Raw genomic sequence first — 15,489 nt, forward strand, 5'->3', positions numbered from 1 at the left:
TCGGCATCACCCATGGAAAGGTGCTGCTCTGAACCACCCCGATCCCACTGCTGCGCGGTGGGAAGCACAGCAGCAGAGGTTGCCTTGTCCCAACAGCCAATATTGTTTAAAATAGAGAATTAAACTAACCCAGCTTTGCACAGCACTGTGGTAAAAGCGGGGTTTAAGGGATGCTCATGCTCGCGGGCAGGATGGGCACACCAGTACCCCAAACTGAGCCCAGCGCGCTGCTGGGAGAGGGTATTTGTGTATGTGTTTTATGTTATTTCTTTATAGCGATGTGGAGTTTTGCAGCTGCTCCTGGCAGCCTGCCACTCCCAAAGGAAACTCCTCTCTCCGGTTACCTACTGGGGAACCCTGTCCCTGCAGAGCAGGGCTGGATGGAGCCCAGATGGAGCGCAGTCCCGCACGGAGACGGGATGGAGCTGCACGTTCCGCCATGCCCAGGGCTCAGGCAATATCCATGGGGGCTCCCAGGGACCACACAAAGCTGTTCCCAACCCTTGTCCCTGCGTTGTGCCAAACCTACCCCAAAACCACCTGCTCTTCTATGCAGTATGTTTCTAATGCACTGGCTGCAAAGGGCATATTGCAAAAGCACTCATGGACTATCGCCACTAGAGAAGAACTCATGGACCACCACCACCACGCTTACTGGTCCCACACGCACCCCACGCAGCCATGAGTGACTACAGCAAGAGTTTCACAGCCTTTGCTGGTCCTGGAGAGGGAAGACAGCCAGATACAAGAGAGGTGACAGTCACATGGAACCCCTCGTGCATGCAGACCATCTCCTTCCAGGATGGATCCCGTGCAGCCATCTCATCTTCCAAGGTGCTACCAGGTCATGAAGTGGCTACAGAGACCCCAAGGACCAGAAGATGCTCTGACAATGAGGAGGAGTCACCCTGCAGCCTGGGGTCACTCAGACATCAATGCTAGGATGGGGCGCCTGTCCTGTATCCATCCAAGGCACAATGGGCAGATCTATCAGAAAAGGACCATCTCCCACACCTCACCTCCAAAGCGTGGCTGGAAGAACACTTACAGCAGGACAATAGCTGGTTTTGGGGTTCAAAATCCAGTGCTTGGGTGACACCCCCAACCTGCCCCTCCAACAGGCCAAAGCCCTTCCAGACCCTTGGGTTTCATCTCATTCCCCACCAAGCATGCTAAAACCAACAAGCCCAGACGCTACGTCCATCCATCTCCAGGGGCTTCAGAAACCTCCTCAACACGATCTCAATCCAAGAGGAACTGTTTCAGATGTGGTGGGAAAGCAAGAACCCTGGTTCTTCCCAACCAGGATGGAAGGACACAGGCCCCAAGCACACCATCTCCTCCCAGACCGGCAGCAACCACCGCCACTGCAGCAGAGCATCCTTCCAGATCCAAGTTAGAAAGAACTGCAGCAGCTTTCCAAAGTTAAAACAATAAAATCAATACTATACATTAATGGCAAATTGAAGCCACCACTCCATAGATCTTGCACTGCAAAACCAGCATTTCATATGCTCCCAAGTGTGGGTCCTTCTCAGAGGGAAGATGCAGAGAAGGGGAAGGATGAAGTCAAAGTCTCCAGAAGCCAAAGGCTACCCTGATTTTTCTCCCCTGCACACTGACACTCTGAGCTGGCCATGCAGGCAGAGCAATACCACAAAAAGTATGTAGCAACAGTCAACTAGATTTAAGTTCATTTTCTATAGCTCGAGGCCAAAATCGACTGAAGTGGTTCTGGTGATCAAGTTTTCTGCAATTCCCCTTTCTATGTATTAGCTCTTTGACAGAAATTCACTGCGGTATTTAAACTGGCAGTCATCACCGCTAACTCAAATTGTATTGGCTTTCATGGCGTTGAAATGCTCAACTGCGACCAGCCATCGGCCAATTCCCAGATAACGCCGCGGCTGAAATCCCCTGTCATGCCGAGCGATCCCGTCGCAAGCTCGCCGGCTCCAGGAGCGTGCCGGAATGCCGGCACTCTCACCATGGGGCTTTGCCCAGTGTAGGAACACAAGTCAATGGCTGCGGGTTGAGTTTTAGGAGTTGATGGTGCTTTTAACTTGGATAAACTCTTTGGATACCGGTGGGAGAAGCTGACTAACAACCCTCTGGCCAGCTCAACTTGTTAGTTGTGTTAAGACTTGCAGCCATGCTGGAGATGGAAGGAAAGAGAAGCACAGTGTTCCTCCTGCCTGCTCCAGGTGGATCCCCGTTTCCCTTTCCCCTTTCCACCAACTCCCAGCAACCTTTTGTCCTGGCTTAGGAGAAAAACCTCAGGGGAAAGGTAAAAAGCAATATCCCTAAGCCACTGCAAGAGCCCATGGCTTTCAAGGGTCTCCCAAAAAAGAAGGGTGGGATTTCTCCTTTCGCTTTTATTCTTGCTAAACAGTTAAATATTAAAAACTGGAGAGGAAATTGGCAATTTGTCCTGCTGTTCCTAATAGTTTTCATACGGTTACACTGGGAGATGAAGTGGAAATGACGCAGCATGCAAATCCCACTGTTAGCACCCCACTAACGAGGCATACCATCCCTTTCCCAACAATGTGTCTCCCAAGCCAGCACCCCTCGGGCTATGCCAAGCCCTGGCGCCACCACGCTGCTTCTGGAGCATCCCCCTGTTTTGTCCTTCAAGGGAGCATGGTAAATACATCATCTTTGGGTAAACAAACACCATATTTTGGGCAAACACCAAGCTTGCCATGCAAAGCTTGCCCACAGTCGACCAAGTGTAAATATACTGTTCTACCAATCTGAAGCAAGACTTGTATTCGGATATTTTGAGCCACAATCACCATATGAAGTGACTCATGACTCACTGGTCCAGCCCCACTCGGGGCTTGGACACTGCTTTAGGTGCCACACATTGCTGATGGGTTGCATTCCAGCTCCAGTGCCCACTGGCGAGGCTGGCCACTGGGCTCACAGATACCAGGATCCTGCCCTAGCATGAAGACTGGTGAGAAACAAGGCGCTATTCACACTGCCCTGGTTATCATCGGGTTCTTTGGTCAATATTTAAGTTTTGGCTGGGCAGGTCCCTCGCCCTGTAAAGCACACGCTGTGCTGGGAAAACACCGCTCCTCACAGCGGGATTGTGCCATGAGCATCCGCCACCGGCCACGCCAGGGAGAAGCACAAACCCTGCTTTGAGGCCAAAACATGCCCCAGGAAACCAAACCAGTGTCACAAGCCAAGGCACAGGGGAGTGAAAATCTTCTTACAAGTCTTCGTGGTAAAACCCAAAGGGTAAAAGCACTTGGGGCTGTTACAAAACTGCGTTACACCGAGAATTAAAACCAATCACGATTGTGACTATTTACTGTAAGCTTAAAGCAACATGTATTAAAGAAGTTTATGTGAATCATCTAATGCACTCAGGCCTATTGTTACAATTATTACCAAGCTAAAAAAAAAAAGATTAATTTCTCTAAATACACTAAATCCTCAGACACGATGAGGAGACTGCTGTGAACAGAACATTACCATGTCTTGGTTGTTAATGTCATCTTCACCTGCAGCTTTGCCACCCAAAGACCTCTCTTTGGTTTGCTCTTGATGAGCCTCCTGTCCCAACCAAGCTCGAAAAAATAACCCCAAAACAAACCAGAATCTGGCCTAAAACACCCAGAAGCAAGCAGCTGGTCACACCGAGCCAAGCACTGGTTGTCTGGTTGTCAGCCCTGACCCTCAGTTCAGGAGTTCACCCTCTTAATCCGACCCAGTGAAAACAGACGATGCAGAGAGCAGCCATGGGGAAGGACAGACAGATGGACAACTCCCACCTAACAAATACCCAGACCCGCTTCCCACATGCTCCGGTGGGATGGACACCTTCCCACCACAGACAGGGACGACAGCCAGCTATGAGGTTCTCCAGCAGCCCAGCACTGCCCATGCCCCAGGGTGACAACCACATCCAGCACCGGCACGCAGGAGCACCATGGAGGTCCCCAAGACACTCGCCTGGCGCTACTCGCCGGCAAAGCCTTGCACATCCCAACCCAGGCATGTTGAGGCAACGAGAAACTCGGGAAGGGAGGGAAAAATGGTTTCCATACCATAGGCTCCCCGGAGCAGACAAAACCAGCTCCTGCTACAGGGTTTAAACTCACTTGACTGGGGTCCAAGCCCGCAGCCAGGTGACTAATCCTTTGATGCAAATTCCTCCCGACGCGTGCGGGATGGGAGCGGGCAGACAACCCATCGCCCACCGGAGCCAACATGCCATGCACCCTCAGCAAAGGCGTGTTTTTGGGAGGCACCTCAACCCCAGGATCCCACCCCAGAAGCATCACCCCCCGAGTCACACTAACACCTTTCAGAGAACAACCCGAAATACCGATACAAGAGATGCCCACCATCAACCAAAGGGGGTCTGCAACACCATCTTCAACAAGCAAACACCTCTACCATGCTGGTCTCAAGGGAGGACTCAGACAACCAAGGAAGACTCCAGCCATTCCAAAGGCAAGGAGATATTAACTAGGGCATTCAACAGCATTTGAGGGAATCTCCACCCTCCTCCCCACCCCAACTGAGGTGTCCTCAGCATGAAATCTCTCACCATCGATCCTCTAGAAAACGCTTTGTTGTCCATTGCTATGCAAAAGTGCTTAATTCTACCAGTAGCCTGAATGCCTTTAAGTGCTTAAGATAAGTATCTGAGCTAATTTACATAATTGCAACGTTATGAAATACTGTTCAGTCAAATCAGAACGTTGTTGGTTAAAAAAAAAACACCCTGGGTTGGTTCCGCGCCGGCTCTCGGTGCGCGGAAGAGCCGGAGCTCCCCAACGCCGTAATTACCGCGAGGATTAGAAACTTGTTACTCACGTAGTCATGAAAGGCTTTCGCTTCACTCGAATGCTCACAAGTGTCTCGCCTTTCGGGAGCTGCGCAGTAAAGGTCCCAAAACACGCTGCGTGGTGGAGAGAGTCAAACAGAGGGAGGCAGTTATTCATCGGGGCTCACGCACCGACACAGGGGGTCACTGGAGGTGAGCTGCTTCCCACCCCGTTGGGCCCATGGGAGGGGACCTCAGACTGATCTGGCTGTGCTTCCGACCTCGACACCACTCGGATCTCTGGAAGTGCTGTGGCCACCAGGATGGGTGTTTTTTAAGAGATAAAAGTGGCCTTTGAGGGGTAACAACCAGAGCACCTTAAGGACTTCTCCACCCGGCCCTGCCTTCCCACGGGCACCCCAATGGCCCCAACACAACTTGGGCTCTCCAGCCGCGTCCAGCAGCTCTCCAGCCCCCCCCCAACCGACCAGGAGGCCTCTCCTCCGGCCTGCCACCTCCCAGACCCACGCTCCTGGGGGTGTCCGGAGCGCTTTGGGGCTCGGCTTGCTGCTGACTCACGCCCACCACCGTGGCTTCACCCCCGGGGCTTCACCCCGCACCGCGGGGGCTGCCCACCCCCGACGGTGCCCCCAGCCTAGACGGGTCCCGTTGCCGTCCCCCCGCCCCGGTACTTACCACCACCAGGAGTGCAGGAAGCCGGGGGGCTCGCCCAGCGTGATGTTCTTCTCCCACCGGATCTGCGGGCGAGAGGAAAGCGGGTTGGGGGGGGGGGTGGAAGGGAAAGGAAAGGGGGGTTTAGGGGTGGTCACGGGTGGGCGTGGGCCCCCACGCTCGGCGACCCCCCGGCGCCGCCGCCGCCCCGCGCAAGATGGAGGGCGGGCGTGCGTGCGGCGGCGCACAAAGGGCGCGGGGGGCGGCGGGGCTCACCTCGGACAAGAAGGTCTGCGCAGACTTCTGGGCGCCGACGTGCAGCAGGTACTCGTAGACATACAGCGCCAGCCTGCAACAGCCGAGCGGCGGCGGTGAGGGGGGGAGGAAGGGAAAAGAGAAGGAGGAGCCCCCCCCGCCCGCCCCGCACAAAGCCACCCTCCACCGCCGCCCCGCTTCCACCTCACCCCCCTTCCTCCTCCTCCTTCCCCGCTCCTCCCGCCGCCGCCGCCGCCGCTCTTACTTCTCCCGCGCCTGCCCGTCCGAGGGCACCGCCGAGCCCTTCCCTTTGGCGAACATGGTCCGCGCCGCGCAGGGGGGTGGCGGCCGCCGCCGCTGCCGGGAGCCGCTGTGCCCGCCGCGGAGGGAGCGCCGGGGGCTGTCAGAGCGCGGGCCGCCGCCGCGCCCCCATCGCCCCGCGCCCGCCGCCGCCGCTCGCTGCGCCCGCCGCGCCGCTGGCCGCGCACCCGAGCGTGGCCACGCCCCCCACCGCCGACGGGCGCTCTCCTCCGCCAATCAGCGCCGGGAGAGGGCGGGGCCTGGCCGAGCCACGCCTCCCTCCGGAGGCGGCGGGCGGCCTCCCGCGGCGGGGAAGGAGGGCGGGCGGGCGGCGACGCGCGGTCCTAGCGCCCCTCCCCTGCGCGGCCCGCTGGCGGCGCGGCTGCCCTGGCGCCGTGCCGCGACATGGCCCTTTAAGGCGCCGGGCCGCGGCGCGCAGCGCACGGTGATTGGTCGGCGCCACGGAGACCTCGGAAGGGGGGCCTTGAAACCGCCCGCCGGGCGGGGAGAGGAGGGAAGGGGGAGCGCGTCGGTGCGGCCGGGCGGGACCCGCCGGGGCCGGGCGGGAGGCGGGGGGAAGCGGGGACAGGCCCGGCCCCCTCCCACCGCCTCCGGCCCCGGCGGGTCCCGCCCGGCGCCGCGCACCGCGCTGCTGCGGGCGAGTTGCCCCGGGGCCCGGCGGCGTGGCTGTGGGGAGCCCCGAGGGGAGCCTGGGGCAGGGCTCTCCCCCCCGGCTGCCAACTTGAGCGCCTGTAGTAACGGGGCGAGGCTTGCGGCGGGGCCGCGCTGCCGGCTTGGTTGCCCTAAAAACAACGGGGGAAACGCACCCCGTTGGCGCTGGGGATCTGCCCCGTGTTGGGGTCGCTGCGGGCAGCCTCTCGCCGGGGCTTTGGGCAGGGGTGTGCTGCACCCCTGTGTTAAGAGGCTGGGCTCTTTCCCCCTCACCAAGGGTGGGAATTCCCTATGGGAATGCAGGAGCCCACCAAACTAACCAGCGCTCCCTGCCTCTGGGGGCAGGTTCCACGGGACCAGATGTTGGAGCAGCACAAAAATAAAGGCTTCAAAGAGCTCTTCCCCCTGCCCCAGCCTCGCCTCTGCCTCCAAAACAACAAACAGAAAACAGGGATGGAGGGTGCGTGCTGGGTAGGGTTATGTGATCAAAGATAGGTGAAATCAGGAGGTTACATGCATTGAGCCTCATCCTGCAAACAGTGAGGAGTTTGAGCAGTGCTCTGTGGGCCCAGCATCCCTCCTGTAAGGGCAGGGAGGCTCATGGAGGTGGTGTGGGGAGCTGTGGGGTGGAGGAGTAACTCCTGGGGCGGCGGGTAGTGCTGCTGCGCCCCATGGGAATGTTCCCGGCCATCGGGACCTGCCTGAGCAGGGCCAAACTCGCTTTAAAGCACGGCTTAAAGCAAACCGTGGTTGGAAAAGAGGTCTCCTCGCAATGCGGTAGGTCGGGAAGGATCAAGACTTGAAAGCATCCAAGATCTTTGCTTTGGAAAGGGAAAAAGTGGTGTTTCACACCAAGGTTTGGTTTGCAGGGTGCTGGTGGAGATGACAAGATCAGCACCGGGCGCTCTGCTCTGTGCGTGCTTCCATGGCAGAGTCCGAAGGGCCAGGCCAGGCAAATCCCAGACTTTGTGTCTCCGGAGCATCCTGCTGCTGCACTGATGGGCTCAGAAATAACCGGGAGCCTCCCCTGGGGTTGAGGCTATGGGATGAATTCGACGCTCCAGCACCACTAAATGTCCCTGGTTTAAAACGGTACCTTCGCATTCCGTACCTTCTGCATGGAGGCAGGAAGCATTAATGCTGCTGGCATGGTCGGTGCAGTGCCCTCTGCAGCAAAAGAGCCTCTCTGTGCCCAGGATATTCCTGTCCTGCTCCTCACTGGGAGCTTGTTTTCTTTGGACTCATTGATTTTCTGGGATAGGCGAGTGGACAAAACACAGCCTCCTCCTCTCCCAGCCCCCGGGACATGAAGCTAGCCCAGGGAAACGCGATGGGAGCCGGGATCTCCCATCTGTAGGTGCCTTCATCAGTCTGCTTGTAGGTCTCCAACCTCAGAGATGCTTGGAGGAGAGACAGCCTGGGGGAGCTGGGAAGCTGCTTCATCTCTCCTTCCTCTCCTCCAGACCAGCTCCAGTTCTTGGCTGTTGCTAGGGGAGATGGAGAGGAGCAGCTTGATGGAGAGCTTCCCATAAGTGAACCAAAGGAAAGTATCAGTACTGCTATCCCAGGGTGGCAGAGCCCGACCTGCCAAATGCCAAGTGTCAGCACAGTGCGGGTGGGAACCCCTGGCCCGTGTGAATTCACTGGCGACCTGATGATTACAGCAAATTACAAGCTGGTTCTTTGGACCAACTTAGCCCAGGTTCAGAAGGGAGGCTAATTTCACCTCCTCACCACCGCAGAACGCAATTAAATGGCTCTGCAAAGTTCTAACGCAAGTCATGGCAGGAAACTCGGGGAGAAAAATAAATCCCCACACCCAGAGGCAGCAGCTCTGTCTAGCCGAGCCGCAGGAGGACATGCGATGGCTACCGAGCACTCCCAAGGCTTGGAGGTCCACCTCGCTTGGCCAAGCTTTCTCTTTGTCAGGAGTTTTTCTTGGGTTGCAGCAATTAAGGTGCCAGAAGTCATTAAAAACCCCAAACTAAGAGCCCAGCTGGTTGCTTTAACCACCCGCCCGGGGATTTCTCCCAACCATCAGGGTAACTCCCTTGCTGCTGTATTGCACAGCACCCATCCGGCAGGATGACCCAGGAGACCCTGCTCCATGCCCAAAGGCAGGAGAAGGTGGCGGGTGCCCATAGGGAACAAGCAGCATCCTCTGTGCACAGGCAGGGGAAGGCACAGAGGCACCAGGCGCTTCCAGCAGCTCATCTGGGGCTGCTGTGGGATCCCCGTGGGCAGGCTCCCAGTGGGCAGGGATGCGCAGCAGGAAGGACAGGTTTGGGAAGGAGTAGCTGTGGGAAGAGTGGCCTGTGCACGTTGCATATTAATGCTCCGCGTGCTTTAATTGCGGCGGGGCCTATCGCGCGGAGCCATTAGCATGCAATGCAGAGGAACACGTATTTTTTGGGATGCCTGCCTGGCTCGCGGGCTCTCAGCCACAGGGAAGAGGGAGGGGGGAGCTGTGGGATGCAGGGAGAGGTGTAACTCGTCCCCTCCCCAGGGACGCCGCTGGAGTCGCAGCTCCTTCCTCGAGCCCCTGAATCATCCCTGCTGCCATCTGCTGCGCCCTCGCTCTTCCCCGCAGATGTCCTTCTTCCTTCCCCAGAAGGAGATGAGAGCCGGGGACGAGGTGCCAAACGCGGCTTCAAACAGCATCTAATAAAACACGGGATTAATGTCTTCTGACTGGTGCTCAATGGCTCTGATTAAGCAGAGCAGGATTTAATTAGCTTGTTTGGACTGCCTCGAAACCCGTGCCAAAGGTGGGGAGTCTCAGCGGCTTATCCCACCAACCACGAGCTGATGGGGGCCTGCAGGTCCTTCCCCTGTGGAGCAGAGCCCACTGCCTGTCCCACCAGCTCCTTCGGGATCCCCTGACCACCCTCTGCCACCCCCTTGGCTGTGCTTAATCCCAGTGGCACCCATGGGGCAGGCACGGCAGGACGATGGGTGATGGGGATACAGGCAGGTTGGTGGCCCTGCCAAAGGGGCACTTGTGTCTTCCCAAACTGCGTCTCCTCCTCCAAACGGTGTGCTTCTTGGCACAAACCAAACTCGCCCTGCCACCAGCGAGTCCTTGAATGTAAAGTAACCCTGTTCTCTCCCTGATTTACTACCAGTTGCTGGCTCCTCTCCTCTCCCTCCGCCTGTCTCCTTTAACCCATTTCATTATCTATGCTAGCTTAGGCTTGTCTACGTGGGAACATCACGGGGAAGTTATTGCAAAATAGATGGGCTGTGAATGTAAAGCACGGCAGCTATTCCCCAGCAGCTCGGATTCCTCACCCGCAGTCCTGCAGGAACCTCGGCTGCAGGCAGGCACTGTGAAGTGCAGAGCAAGGAGCACCCATGTGGGATACGGCTCCCAGGCTGTGGGGAAGGCTGGGACATGATGCTGCATTCCCAGAGCTGGCGCTCCTGGGGTTTCAACAAACAGAGGTGGAAAGCTCCAAGGGAGAAGGCACCAAAGATAACAGCCGGGGAGCGCAGACAGCTTGTGAGCCCCCAACTTGCACTCTGGGGTGTGGGCTGGACTCTTGAGGCACAGGGTGAGCTGTGCAAGGGCAAAACCCAAAGTGTCAGACCCTGTCACCCCATTGCCTTGACAAAGCGCCACCTCTGCCCACCTCCTACCAGTGCCAACCACTCTGGGTGAGTCTAGGCCGCCTGGTCTTCACCTCCCTTGCTGCTAGCCTACATCGATCTCCCTGCAAGGGGCATGTTGTGATTAAACATCCCATCCCCACGCAGACCAGCACGCAGAAGCTGTGGTGCTGCCCCAGCCTGGCTCCTACCTGTGCTGGTGTCTTTGCTGTGCTGTGTCTGATCCTGCTCACTCCAGCAGCAGCTATGTGGGGACAAGCAGGGCACCGACGTGGGGTGAGGATGCTGCAGGGAGTTACAGATAAGTGGTGCCTGTAGGTCTGTTATGGAGATAGTACAGCAGAGACACCTCCCCAGGGGGTTCCTGTGTGTTTGCGGCCCCTACAGACAATGGGATGGTGCCTGTCTTGGGGTTTCCTCAATCATCCCATAGGGATAGGCTCTGAGCTGCACTATCCACTGCCTGGTGCCATCCATTCTCAAGCACAGGGTCACCGCCTTGCTGGGGCAGCAGTGGTTGTCAACTGGCTCTGGAGCCAGGCAGAAACCCCTTTTATCAACCACGTATCTGCAGCTTAACATCAGTGGTATTCTTATCCCCCTGCCCTCACAAAGAGGGGTTTAGGTGAGGAGCAGGCACCCGGCTGGCGTGATGGGAACTAAACCCAGCTCTGCTGGGTCTCGTCTCGAGCCTCCGTGCCCTGCCCAGGCAGCGCCTTTGGGTCTTATCACTCCCGTTTCTCCTCCAGGCTGAGTCCCTTATCTGTCACCTCTTCCCTCTGTCCCTGCCTGATATGCACTGCCGGCAGCGCCCCGCACCAGCCCCTGCAATGGGCTGTCTCTTCAGCTCCACTTTCCTGGAGTGCTCCATGGAGCACCTTGTGTTCCAGAGCAGATGTTCCCCATGCTGCCGTTGGCTCCATGTATGCTCCCGCACCAAGGTGGATGATGTTGGGTGCTATAAATCCGCTGCGAGCACAGTGGCAATAGGGGTATTTATTTGAGCAGCCTTATTTCAGGCTTTTTAAGCTGCTGCAGGGTTCAGGTTAGGGTTGGAGTTGTGGTCCGACTGGCTCTGCTGCTTGAGAGGGTTTCCTCTGCTGCTCCCGGGAGCTTCCTGGGAGACAGGGGACCTCAGGAGCCAGAGGAGAGGCTTCCCAAGGCAGCAGCCTGCCATCGGAGCAAGCATCCTCTGGGACACTTGCCTCTGCGGCTTCCTCCAGGGTTTCAAACCAGCTCTTGCTGCTCTTGCTGGCCTATGTGCAACCACCTCGCTTCCCTGCAGGTATTGAGGGGACCTGTCCGGTGCTCATCCATCCTGTTGGATTCATCAGGCTCAGGCCGTGGACCACGCGTCCTTCCCCGCTCCCATGCTGCACCGAGCACCCCTTTTCCTAACTCAAAACCAAACCCCTTTTCATTGAGCCCATGTTTTCCTGCCTTGCACCTTCACTTTGTTATGTGGAAACGCTGTGACCAGCTCTCCCCTTCTGACCTTCAGGCAGGGAGCACTTCCCCATCCTGCTTTCACCTTTACTGTTTTAAGCACGGTCTCTTTCTCCCTCTGAGAGCTCATCATTTGTGTCCAGCCTGTGCAACGTGCTGACCCAGCACTCCTGCCTGCTCCTCCATCCGTTTTGCCTCCACACATAATGTACCTCCATAATCTCCTGAGGAAGGATGTGCAGAGCAGGGTCACAGCGCTGCATCGGGGGCTGTGATCACACAGGGGTCCCCATGGGGCCCTGCTCCTGGGTTTTCCTCACTCTCCACCCCACCGCTTGGCCCAGACACCTCCAGGGATGTGGGAAACCTCAAAACATGTAATTAGGGGGCTGCCTGCAGGTCGGTGATGCTCCTTTGTGATGCTCCTGCTGTGCTGGCCGGCTCGCTGGCCCTGGGGACCTCTGTGCTAAGCTGGGCTCAGTGCTCAGGCTGCCGAGAGCCTCCTCACATCCCTGCCCTGGCTGCTGCCAAGCAGGAAGGGAGCAGGGGCTAGTGACCACCTGCAACAGCTTAGGGAGGAACAACAGCCCAGATATGAACAGCAGCCCAGATGTGAGCAACAGCCCACGTATGAACAACAGCCCAGATGTGAATAGCCACGATGTGACCACAGCCCAGATGTGACCACAGCCCAGATGGGAACTGTATCCCAGCTCTGCCCATGCCACAAGCCAAGAGATGCTTTGTGCAAGGGCTGCTGCCCCACTGCCTCCCTCTATTCTCAAATCTCTTGTCCTGCTGCTAGTGCTGCCTCTGGGGCTTTACAGTGTCCACAGTGTGTCCCGGCCACCACCGTCATCCAACCCATTGAGCAACACAGGAGCCATCACATGAGACCTAGGTGGAGGTGCAGGCTGTAACTGCAGGGCCTCATCAGCCTAATGGATGAATTTCAAAGCTGGGCTTTGGATGAGTTTTGGGCACGCAGAAAACTGTTTGGGAGTGCCAGGTTAGGACATGGTCTTGGTGTCTCCAGAAAGCCTCGTCTCCTGGTTTCTGAGCGAAGGAACAACCAAACCAGGAGATTCTCATAAAAGAAATCAGCAAAGACAACTACTTTTATATGTGCGCTTAAGTATTTAGGTCAGTATTTTTAGAATAAATAGCCGTGGGTTGGTTCCTATCTTTTCACTTTCATTTTTCACACTTCAGCTTCATTTTCCCGAATCTGGTTGTACTGAAGCAGCAATTGGGTTTTTTCAGAGCTCTCACACCTACCAGCGCCCTGACCCCGCTGGCTCCCGTTCCTCCACCGGCTCCTCTGGCCTCTTCTTCTCCCCTGAGCTATTAGCACAGTTTGGGGCTGAATCCAGCCCCCTTTGCCTTAAACATTCCCCTGGGAGCAAGCAAAGGAAAGGAGGGATGTGCTATGCGGGGGTCAGCTCTGCAAGGCTGTGGGGAGCTTTGCTGGTCCGTACTGGGAATGGGGAGCACAAGGTGCACAGCCGTGGTCCATGGCATGTGGCTCTGTGCATCGCTCCAATCCTGCACCTAGTGCCACCCGGTCCCAGGGAGAGCCCCGGCCGCGAGCTGGGCGTTGCACCCTGCAGCCTGCTATTAAAAGCAAACCATCTAGAAGAGTCCTTCGGAGTGAAAGCAGCTTTTAAAGGAAACATTGGCAGCCTGGTTTGGCTTGCAGCAGCGCCTGCTTTGCTAACGGCCTCCAAAATTAGAAGAGGCTCCGAAACTTAGGATGGATGTTACTGCAGCAGAGTGGGGAGGGGGAAAGAAGGGGAGGCTCAAGCCCGCTGTGCTTCCCCAGAAATCAGGATGCTGCTCCATAGCCCATTGATACAACGTTGGTTTGGGGGGGAAAAGATAGGATCGCTGTGGGAATGGGGATCAACGCCTGGCCGGTGTGGAAATCCTGGGCACGCTCATGTGGCTGGGAAAAGCAGTGGTCTCTCTGTGCTAAACACACTCCACGGGAGTGACGGAGATGTGCCAAAGCCTCGTCATGACTTAGCTCCTAATAAACACGCTGCGGATGGGAAACGAGCCTTTGGCTTTCCCTAATGCAAGTGAGCAGGGAGCTCACCCCGGCCATGCTCCATCCCTGTGAGCTGGGAGGGCTGGGGGGCACAGGGCACATCCCTGCGGGTCTCTAGGGCTGGAGCTGGGCTCCTGCCTGCTCCCCATTGCTCCTCGGGGAGTTTATCCCGAAATACAGCGTTCCTCCTCCCCGGCTCAACAGCAGCTTCACCTCCCAGAGTTATTCACAGATAAACTCCATAAATTTGGGGGACAGCCATTTTATCACTCCTGGCAGCTCTGTGCTTTGCCTGCCACAAGGTGAAGCCAAGGGAGCTGGCAGGGGATGGAGAACCAGCTCCCGGGAGAGCCAGAGCATTGGAGTGCCGGGTCATGGGATGGCCGTATCCTGCCCGGCTCCCGCTGCCCGCCTGGGAGGCTTTGTTAGATGCAGGGAGGCGCGGGAGCAGGAAACCTCCTCCTCCTCCTCTCTGCCTTGCCTCCATGGATGATTTATTTCGACACGCGACTCCAGCCTGTTTTGCTGCATCACTCCAGGCACTTTATTGCCTCCGGCCTGGGCTGGTGACATCCCTGCTCCCAGCTCCATCTGCCCGGGAGCAGGGCAGCCCTCAGCCCTTGCTGCCGGGGCTTAGGGTGATACCACAATGCTCCCAAGGTTAGGTAGCTGGCCTTTCCCGCCCTCCTAGAGCAATTCCCCTTCTTCCAGCCCCTTCCCCAAACTGTCGCTCCATCACTCCCACCCTAGGCTGTTTAAGATCCCCATAACTGGGGAGGATCCCTGTGCTTATCCATGCACAGGGACTATTCTGCTGGAACACCACCTGTAAAAATACATACATTTAAAAGAAAAACACCCTTAATTTTGCCCTGCACTTACAAAGGTGCAGGGGTCTCTTTGATAGTCAATGTTAAGCAATAACAGCCTTGCGAGCTCCTGAAGCAACGTGGCCCTTACTCTCTGCTGGCAGTTGGATTTTGAATTTTAACCTTGACCAAACTATAGATTTTCCTCTTATTTCCAGCTTGCTGCCAGCCCAGCATTCCCTTTTCCCATGGGAAAACCAAACCCCGGGGCATGATGACTGCTGGTGGCACCGGAGATGCTGATGGGGAGGACGGGAGAGGGGCTGCCATCATCCCACACACTCCCTATACCCCCCCCAAAAATAACTCCTCATTCCACAGCCTTCCCGGAGCACAAAGCAGCGGTGAGAGGGGCTGGATTCGGTGTCAAATCCCTCCCTATCTTCTAATAAGCCTTTTTTCCCTTCCCCAACCCGGCTGGCTGGAAGAGCCCCCTCCTCGGCTGGGCGCGCTTCCCACACCTCAGCGGCGGTGGCGAGCGCTCTGCATGGCTCGCATTCCAATGAACTTGGTGCAGGAGCAGGCAGCGCCGGTGGGTGCTGCCACCTTTCTCCCACCTCCTCTCCCACCCCATCCCCATGGATCTCTTTGGGAAGGGCTCCTTTGCGCGCCGTTGGGGTTCCCGCGGGAGCCGCGGTGTTGGGGTTTCCTGTTTACCGGCGCAGATGCTGTAACATCACCGCTTAGCCGACACGCGTGGAGTGCGATGCCTTAAAACCCACCTTAGGAAAAAAGGGCTTTTAGGAACGGAGCAGCAGCACTCCGCTGGAAGGTGCTCTATGCGCATAACTAATTACACTCCCTAATTAACAACACCGCGTTATTTA

At 57.0% G+C, this 15,489-nt stretch overlaps 1 protein-coding gene and 1 long non-coding RNA gene across 5 annotated transcripts in view; both read right to left on the minus strand.

Annotated features, from left to right (window-relative positions):
- SSBP3 (single stranded DNA binding protein 3) overlaps window positions 1-6,449 on the minus strand; it is a 55,651-nt gene extending 49,202 nt beyond the window's left edge. For 2 of the 4 annotated variants that reach the window (XM_030494025.2, XM_030494027.2), the window contains exons 1-4: window positions 5,982-6,225; window positions 5,738-5,810; window positions 5,486-5,547; window positions 4,840-4,924 (exon numbers count right to left, since the gene is read on the minus strand). In XM_030494025.2, the coding sequence (XP_030349885.1) occupies window positions 4,840-4,924; window positions 5,486-5,547; window positions 5,738-5,810; window positions 5,982-6,037 (276 nt within the window). In that variant the 5' untranslated portion in view covers window positions 6,038-6,225. Of the gene's footprint in view, window positions 1-4,839; window positions 4,925-5,485; window positions 5,548-5,737; window positions 5,811-5,981 lie in introns of all 4 variants that reach the window. The other 2 variants (XM_030494029.1, XM_030494026.2) reach the window with 2 other exon arrangements.
- Window positions 6,450-8,001: 1,552 nt separating this feature from the next.
- Window positions 8,002-10,482, minus strand: LOC115611306. The gene is made up of 2 exons (XR_003992534.1): window positions 10,321-10,482; window positions 8,002-8,175 (listed from the first exon to the last, which is right to left on the minus strand). It is a non-coding gene; the product is annotated as an uncharacterized LOC115611306 (long non-coding RNA).
- Window positions 10,483-15,489: the final 5,007 nt, after the last annotated feature.

This window comes from Strigops habroptila, chromosome 8, assembly GCF_004027225.2.
Source record: "Strigops habroptila isolate Jane chromosome 8, bStrHab1.2.pri, whole genome shotgun sequence".
Taxonomy (NCBI): Eukaryota; Metazoa; Chordata; class Aves; order Psittaciformes; family Psittacidae; genus Strigops; species Strigops habroptila.